Source organism: Gracilinanus agilis, unplaced genomic scaffold (genome assembly GCF_016433145.1).
Source record: "Gracilinanus agilis isolate LMUSP501 unplaced genomic scaffold, AgileGrace unplaced_scaffold51454, whole genome shotgun sequence".
NCBI lineage: Eukaryota > Metazoa > Chordata > Mammalia > Didelphimorphia > Didelphidae > Gracilinanus > Gracilinanus agilis.
The window spans coordinates 1-8,496 of NW_025386304.1; the positions used below are offsets into that span (position 1 = coordinate 1).

The 8,496-nt window shown below is 39.0% G+C and overlaps 1 protein-coding gene across 1 annotated transcript; it reads right to left on the minus strand.

The window, feature by feature from the left end:
- Positions 1–6: 6 nt before the first annotated feature.
- LOC123255753 (polyadenylate-binding protein 1) lies at positions 7–8,428 on the minus strand (the record flags this gene model as incomplete). The annotated part of the gene is made up of 6 exons (XM_044684491.1): positions 7,567–8,428; positions 4,664–4,857; positions 4,427–4,542; positions 2,141–2,280; positions 471–565; positions 7–183 (listed from the first exon to the last, which is right to left on the minus strand). Coding segments are annotated over exons 1-6 (915 nt in total), but the record flags the coding sequence as incomplete, so codon positions are not given.
- Between the last annotated feature and the right edge of the window lie 68 nt (positions 8,429–8,496).

The following is an 8,496-nucleotide window of genomic DNA, read 5'->3' on the forward strand; positions in this document are numbered from 1 at the left end:
ATCATCAATACCATCATCAAGATTTTTCACATACAAGTTCACACCCTGGTAGCTGATGATCCTATCCTGCTTCATTTGTTCAAATTTGCGCTTAAGTTCCGTCTGTCGTTCTACTTTTTTCTGAGCTCGGCCAACATAAATTTGTTTTCCATTCAGTTCTTTTCCATTCATCTCATCTACAGCCTTAAAAGATTATAAAGATAAAAGTAATTTAGATCTATATGGCAGTCTAATAAAATGATTAAGAATGAGCAATCAACTGGTCTACTTTTGAGTATCAGTGGACAATCAAAGCTTATTTTGTAACTTAAAAAATTGTCGAATTTATATATACATTAAAAACAGATCAACAAATACATTTCTCATGTAAAACATACATATATAGAAATGGCTTCACAGTACCCCGTACACCACCTTTTTTTTTTTAACTTTGAGACTATTTGTCCTCTAAATAGATTATTAAGTCTTACTTTTTGTGCATCTTCATGTCTTTCAAAGCTCACAAAGCCAAAGCCTTTGGATTTTCCACTTTCATCAGTCATTACTTTTACACTTAAAGCAGGTCCTTTAAAAAAAATTAACATAGTATTTATTTCAAAACTACTCAGAAGTTAAAATAACTGAAAAGATAAAGAATTAAGTATGGGGGGGGGGGGGAATGGAGAACCCTTAGCTTTTAGCCAGAAAATACTAAAACCACAGGAAGTTCTAGTACCATAAGGCTACATTGAACTAGCAAATGGAGACATTCTTTCCTTGACATATTTTTTGAAAGCGCTCTCCTTGTACAATCCTTTATCTTCTCCAAAAGCTTTCCTGCTCCCAATTATAATGGATTCCAGACAAAATGTTCATCCTTTTTTATGTTATTAGAACACTATGAGTAGTTTTTGTGAACTTAAGAAAATAAATAACACTACTACCACTGGTTAAGCCTTGCTCCAACTTGAAACAAATTACATATGATGTATCCACAAACTGTCTCAAGTGTGCAGGGAGTTTGATAGAACTGCTATACTTGGGTTTGCTATTTTTTAAACCAATTATGATATCACTTCCTTAAACTGGTGTTCCCATCTTCATGGAACCACAGATTTTGAAATACCCTTTTTTTGTCTAGATCTGTGTGCAGGGAAAACTTCTACCATACACATTGGCCACTTACTAGCTTTAGAGTTAGTTGTCTCAAGTTCTCAAGGTTGTGTGCCTCATATAAACTAAACTGATGTGTCACAGATAAGACTTCAAAACTAGCTGTTTCTGACTCCAAGATTAGTTTCTCTATCCACTCTCACTAAGCTATAGAATGCTAGGTATTATACCCCGCCCCCAATTCTTCCTTAGTTTTTCACACTAGCAAGCTTCCTAGAGTAAAGAGAAGTGATGAATAAAACATTTTCCAATGTTTTAAGTCAAGATAATCTGTGATTTTGAGGATTTAAATTATAAGGTAACATGGTAGAAGAGAGATCATCTAAATTTATGGGTGTGGGGCAGCTGGGAAGCTCAGTGGATTGAGAGCCAGGCCTAGAGAGGGGAGGTCCTAGGTTCAAATCTGGCCTCAGATACTTCCCAGCTGTGTGACCCTGGGCAAGTCACTTGACCCCCATTGCCCACCCTTACCACTCTTCCACCTAGGAGCCACTACACAGAAGTTAAGGGTTTAAAAAAAAAAAAAAAAGGCAAATAAATAAATTTATGGGTGTGCCACTGCTCAAAATGTTGCTATATACTTTACTATGCCTAGCACAAAATTCACAGTAACTACCCTATAACCAGTAGCATTGCTTTTATAAATTAAAAATAACTTTTTAAAAAATACTATCCCAAAGCATTTAAATCATTTGCCATTATTTCTTAAGTATCACAAAATCATGACTAACTTCCAAAACTAAACTAGAATATTTCCTGCTAAATAGGCTGGCTCCAATCACCCGGTATTACTGTTGATTGTCAATTAGCATCACATTTACATGAATTTTTTCAGTAGACTGAAATGTTAGCTTAAACTGAGATTATAAAACAAGTTATAGTTCAGATTTAAGAACTAAATTATAATATATCCCACCATGTAAATTTTACAAAAATAATATAGCTTAAGAACTTTACAAGTGTAAAGAAATGCAACAATAGACATTACCAAACTTGCCAAAGAGCTCCTTAAGTCTTTCATCATCCATGTCCTCACCAAAATTTTTGATGTAAACATTGGTGAATTCTTTTGCTCTAGCTCCAAGTTCTGCTTCTCTTTCTTTACGGGATTTAAATCGACCAACAAAGCTAATTATAGAAATGTAAAGACCAATATTAGTTAGTTTTGTGCGGGTTTTTTTTTTGCTTTTAGTTCAGAAGGAAGTTGTCTTGATTTTATAATGGTTATAATCTTTATTAGTGTGGTTTGAATGCAAAAACTAGTACAAAGTCAACCTCATTTTGAATGGATTTAAGTGGGGGGGAAGGGGGTTTCCTGCTATTTCCTATTAGCAACATTATCCTACAAAATATTAAACAAAATACTCAAAAAAGGCATAATTCCCTATGTTGTATCCAATTTTTCTATGATGTCAATTTATGAAAATTTCCAGTAATCTAGTAGGTCCTGAACTCTGAGAAAAGGGACTGTTTTGCTTTTCTTTGTATTCAGAATCCCTGTTAAGTGTCTGGCAAGCTTGAAAAATGCTTATTGACTTTTATTGAGGAAAACATATACTGTCTTCCTACACTGTGGAAGCACCTTTACAAATATCTTAAAAACTCACAACAACTCTGAGGAGGAATAGTTGCTACACTATTATCCCAATTTCCTCAGTTGAGGAAACAGTGGAAGAGAAGTTAGCACTTCCCCCGCATTCACATAGCTAGTAAATGTCCAAGGCTAAATTTGAACCTGGGTCTTTCTGACCCCTGGGGTCAATGTTCTATCCACTGGGACTACCTTGCTACTGTAAGGTCAGTTTATTATATTATATTATATTATCTTCTAGCTCTATCACCTAGGACCCAAAGGATTCCTGACTAAAAATATCAATGGTTGCTACTGTTGCTGTTGTGAATTTGTTTATTTCACTCATAGCCCAAGTAAAATTACCTGGAAATTATCTGTTTTTTAATTTTTGGTCATTTATACTAGGAAAAAAAACCAAGGATTGTATTTCATTTATCCACTAACATAAGAATGATTGGTCAAATGAGATTTTTTGCCCAAGTACAGTATTCAAGATATTTCATTTTTGCTCTCATTTTCATCTGGGAGTATTCTTCTGAATTCTGGAATTCAGCTTTCCAAGGCAAAATTTTCCAAACATGTAGACTTTTCCCATTGTGTTACTTTGAAGCAGACCTCTTGAGTGTTTCTAAATAAAATGTTTTGGTTTTCTTTTGCACTGGAAGTAAAGACACTGACTTTAAGTCTTGAAACCCCAAGGTAGTCTTTGGGGCATGTGACATGAAAAATGCTTCAAAAGCAGGTTTCCTTCTTATTAGCTAATGAATTTACCACAAGAACATAACTTTAGTCTTTTGGCTTCATGAATCTAGACAAAAATCACTGACAGAATTCTTTCATTTTAAATCATTTTTACTGGGTTTTCTTGCTTTAAAAAGTGTCTACTTTTCAATCTTTAAAAATAATTGGCAACATTAAGGGAAACTGATTTCTATTGTCAGTAATTACTATCCTATAGCCAACTTCAAAACTTTATGTATTTAAATATACATACACATCTTTGTTTCATTTTGGATCACCTGTTCTAGATTTCCATATTTGATTTTAAGTCTTAACTTAGCACAATTTTTCCTATCTGTTCTTGTTTTCCCCATTGCTATAAAGTATAGTTACTTATGAAATTCAAGTTATATGCACATTTCCTTGAGCACTTTTAAGTAAAGGCAATTATTAAAAATTTTAAAACTATAATTTTTTTCATCAGTTGAATGTAAACTCCTTGGTGAAAGGAAAGAACATTTTTTGGATTCTCTGCACTGGCCCTGTGCGGTTTCACAATTCCTTTTTAAAATGAAAAGTTAAGTCAAAAAGTCAGAGTCAAACTGAGTCATTCCCATTTTGAATTTCAGAATTAAGTGATTTCCCAAGGTCACCTGGAGCTCTCCCTCAGGCTACTTCCCTAGCTTTTGCACCACTGACTTTCATTCAAGTTGTGTCCAACTCTTCATGATTGGAGTTTTCTTGGCAGGGATACTGGAGTTTACCATTCCTTCTCCAGCACATCAGAGATGAGGAAACTGAGGCCAACAGGGTTAAGTGAGTCATATGTTAAAAGAGTCATACAGTTAAGGAAGTGTATGAGGCCAGATTGGATCTCAGGAAGATGAGTCTTCCTAACTTCAGCCCTGGCACTCTATCCACCTCTGGCTGGTCTCAACATGGTTAGACAAATTATGAAAACTAAAATGGCTATATACTTACACTTTGCGATCATTAAGAAGCATTCCATTCATTTTTTCAATAGCTCTTTCAGCAGCTTCTTGTGTCTCAAAGTGTACAAATCCATAGCCCTTTGACCCATTTTCATCACATACCACCTAAAAAAGTATTATCATTTGTTACTAAAGTTGTTTTTCATTTAGTAGTTTCGAAGTATTATATTCTGAGCTGGAAAAACACAAAAAACTAATATATTTATTAACTGGAGTTTTTACTTACCTTACAAGAAAGGATGTTTCCAAAAGCAGAAAATGTATCATACAATGCTTTATTATCAATGGATTTATCCAAATTTTTGATGAATATATTGCCCACACCACTTTTACGTAGTGATGGATCACGTTGAGACCACATGATACGCACTGGCTTGCCCTTAATGACATCAAAATTCATTGTATCTAATGCTCGTTCAGCTGTGGGATAAAAGGAAATAACCAGATTATCTACACATTCTAAAATGCTTCCAAGGGGGAAAAAAAAGCCCATAACTTCAATAATGGTATCAGGGCAATGTTCCTTCCTATATATATAGCAAGCAAAGAAGAAGCTGCCAAAGCTTTTAATCTGTTAAGAAAACATCACAAACTGTTTCCCATGAACAAAAAAATATACAACAGAATTCTTGACATTGACAGGTTATCTTCCTTCATCCAAGGTACATTCTTTTCTTACCAAACAGAATAGAGCTACTATTTCCCCAATTTTTTCTGAATATTCAGATAATCAAGGTATATATTTATGGTAATTCTTATATGCTACAACATCCTTTCCTCAATGTAAATACTTCTCTTCTTTTATAGTATAGCTTGCAATCTTAGGTCAAAATTGTAAGTTGGCCCAAACCTTACTAGACAGGTGAAACAAGTATCACAAAATCAAGCATCAATTCTACAAATTAATTGCTTCAGTTGCAGTTGAGGTTTGACTTCTCTAAGTTCTTGTATCTGTAAGGCAATTTCAGATAAGAAAAATCTAGGTCAAATCTTTAAAATCTAAAAATCCTTAGGCCAAAAGGGCCAGTTTCCTCAGTATGACCTTTCCCCATAAAATAAATTATGAAAAAAAGCAAAATTTCATGATGCCCCTGGCACTTTTCTACAAATGAAAGTTCCAGTTCCTACATTTTGGAAATCAGCTAACCAGCCCATTATCAATTGATCACACACATACTCAGTTTCTCCTGGTTTTAGCTGACTTTGCTTGAACCTCTTTTGAATGAGTCACCTCTTCCTATTTATTTGAAACTAGCTGGTCACTCTCAAAGATTAGTGCATAAGCCCATCCTATCAGGCAGTATGTAAGCAAAAAGTCAGGTCTAAATGATATATGCTTAAAATTGACCCTAAAGTCTACAGATTGTAGAATTATAATCCCAATTGAGAAATGCTGCCTGTTGATTGGTTGCTGTACTGTTCTTTTAACTACCAGAAAGGACCAGTAATGTAAACAGAACCCTGTATCCATGGCAACCTACATCTTAAGACTTTTCAAACAAATTTTTATGTTTCTTTAAAACTTTTAAAGCTGTCCCTATGAACTACCTCCAAATTGAAATTGTTTTCTTGCCATTAGTGATAGCCAAATTACTATAACTTAGTTTCATCAACTAGCTGCCAAAAGTAAACAAAAATAATTTAAACTACAAAATCAAGTAATATATTTTGGGAAAACCATTTAGTATCATTTACAATGCTTTTAATGGCACAAAAAGGGAAGAGCAGGTTCAATTAACTGATTTTATTTAAAAAAAATGCTCATCCATGACAGAAGTCTTCTTCCTGGTAATATAACTAAAATCCTCCTTTCAAAGGAATCTGTAGATGAAAAACAAGTTTAAATAAAGCTTTCACATTTCAGAATGCTTATAGTCTTTAAATTTAGATTTTGTAGCACATAAAAGCTTTAAAAGTACCATTAAATAAAATTTAACTTTGAAAAAGATTCAAATGCCAGGCCACTTCTGTCAATTTATCAATCAATCTGACTATCCTCAAAATCTGATAAACTTGGCTAAATTTTAGAGTTGAATTAAAAATACTTTTCTTAAAAAGAGTGACTACAATAGTTGATACATTTTACCTTATGAGTTTAAAATGTTTTAATTCTAGAATTTATTCAGACCACTGATACATGTTTCACAATCTGGATTCCAGATGAATACCCACTTTAGTAGTAATTTCACATTAAATAAAATTCCACTACCACTCTGAAGGTAATGATGTTTTAGTACTAAGCAATGAAACTTTGTAACATAGAAGAAACCTCAAAGTCACATCATCAGGTGAAACAGAACGCAAAGAAAATATTGAGCAAATTTCTCAAGAGCTTGAAATCAACCAGATACAAGTTGGAATTTTAAGTATACCGTTTTGAACTTTGATATTTACATTGATGACCAACCCCTTTTCTGAGGCCGAAGGTAAAGTAGGGGAAGGGGTGTTTCCCCGAGACAGCCCCTTACCTCTACTACTCCCAACCCCCACATACTTCTCAATGGGCTTTTATCAAGTTACCTTTGGGGAAATATGCCCAACTATTTTAAGGCCCAGAGCTCTCCCCCGTTGGAATTCAGCAGACATAGGCCTTGGGCCTAAGGGTTACAGAGTTCAACACGTGGTATGTATTTGGGGACACCTGATTTCTTTGGCATGAACACTTTTCTGAGCTTCCCGAAGCTTGAGGCCCCCCGTATACCTGAGGAGTCACATCACTGGCAGCTGTGGAATGGGCCGGCGCCCAACGCCCCAAACCAGCAAATCCCACGCCTTGGAGGGGGAGGGCTAGGGAAACACAGGCTCCCAACCCCCAAAGCTACGCGTCATCAAAGTTTGGAAGTGGCTTTGCGGCCGAGAAAATGGTCGCAAAGGAGGAAGTGCTCCGGGCGAGGGGCGTGTGGGTGCCGCGTGTGTGTGAACATGGCTCCAGGGACAGCCCAGCCCGGGCTTGCCTTTTTCCAACTTGGACCCCAAACCTTGGCCCACCCGCGTCCCCAGTTCTCCTCCCACCCCCCCAAGGAGCTTCCCTCCCAAACTGTCCCCGCGGACTCCCTCCCCCATCCGGTCCTCGGCTCCCTCGTGGCCTCCCCGTCCCCGACCCCGTCCCTCCCGGCCCCAGGCTCTCACCGTCCGCCGGCTGCTGGAAGTTGACATAAGCGTAGCCCAGGGAGCGGCGGGTGATCATGTCCCTGCAGACCCGGATGGAGAGGATGGGCCCGGCCGGGCTGAACTTCTCGTAGAGCATCGCCTCGGTCACATCGGGGTGCAGATCCCCCACGTAGAGCGAGGCCATAGGGTAGCTGGGGGCGCTGGGGTTCATCTCGGCGCCGCCGCCCGAAGGGCCACAAGCCGCGAACTTTCCGTGGGAAGAGGTAGGGGAGTGTGGGGGGCCGGAGTCTGGAGCCGGGGGGGCTGGGGGGAGGGGAGAGGGCAAGCGCAGAGGGACAAAAATCAACCGGAATCGAAAACTACTCAACGGCCACGGAACGGGTACGATCCGCCGCCGGCTACCGGTGCTGCTTGCTCAGGGGCTGGCTCGGGAGGTGGCTGTGGTCCTGGCGGCGGGGAAGGCCTGTCTCTTCGTTCCCTCTCGGAGCTGCTGCGGGGCCGCGGGCGGCGGGTCGGTCTCGGCTGCTTCACCGGGTTATTTTATAAAAGAGGAAAAAAAATAAAAGTCTCCGGCGGGGGAGACGCGGATTTTTTATGATTTTTTTGTGGGTTTTTTAAAAGATTTTTTTGTATTTTTTTGTATTTTTTTAATAATAAATGTGTGTTCCGGGCCCGGAGCACACACTCCGCACTCACAGCACTAACCGCCGGGGAGAAGGGGACGCGCCGCCTCCCGCACCCTCTACTTATACCCGGCGTCGTACTCGCCCCGCCCCCGCGCGTCTGACGCCGGCGCCCGGCGCGAGCGTCAGTCCAGAAGGAGGGGGAGGACGAAAAGGAAGACGAAGAGGAGGAGGGGAGAGAAAAAGAGGAGGAGAGGAAAGAGCAGAGAGGAGAGGGAGAGGCCGTGGCGGCGGCTGCGGGTGTGGGGAGGGGTGGGGTGGAGAG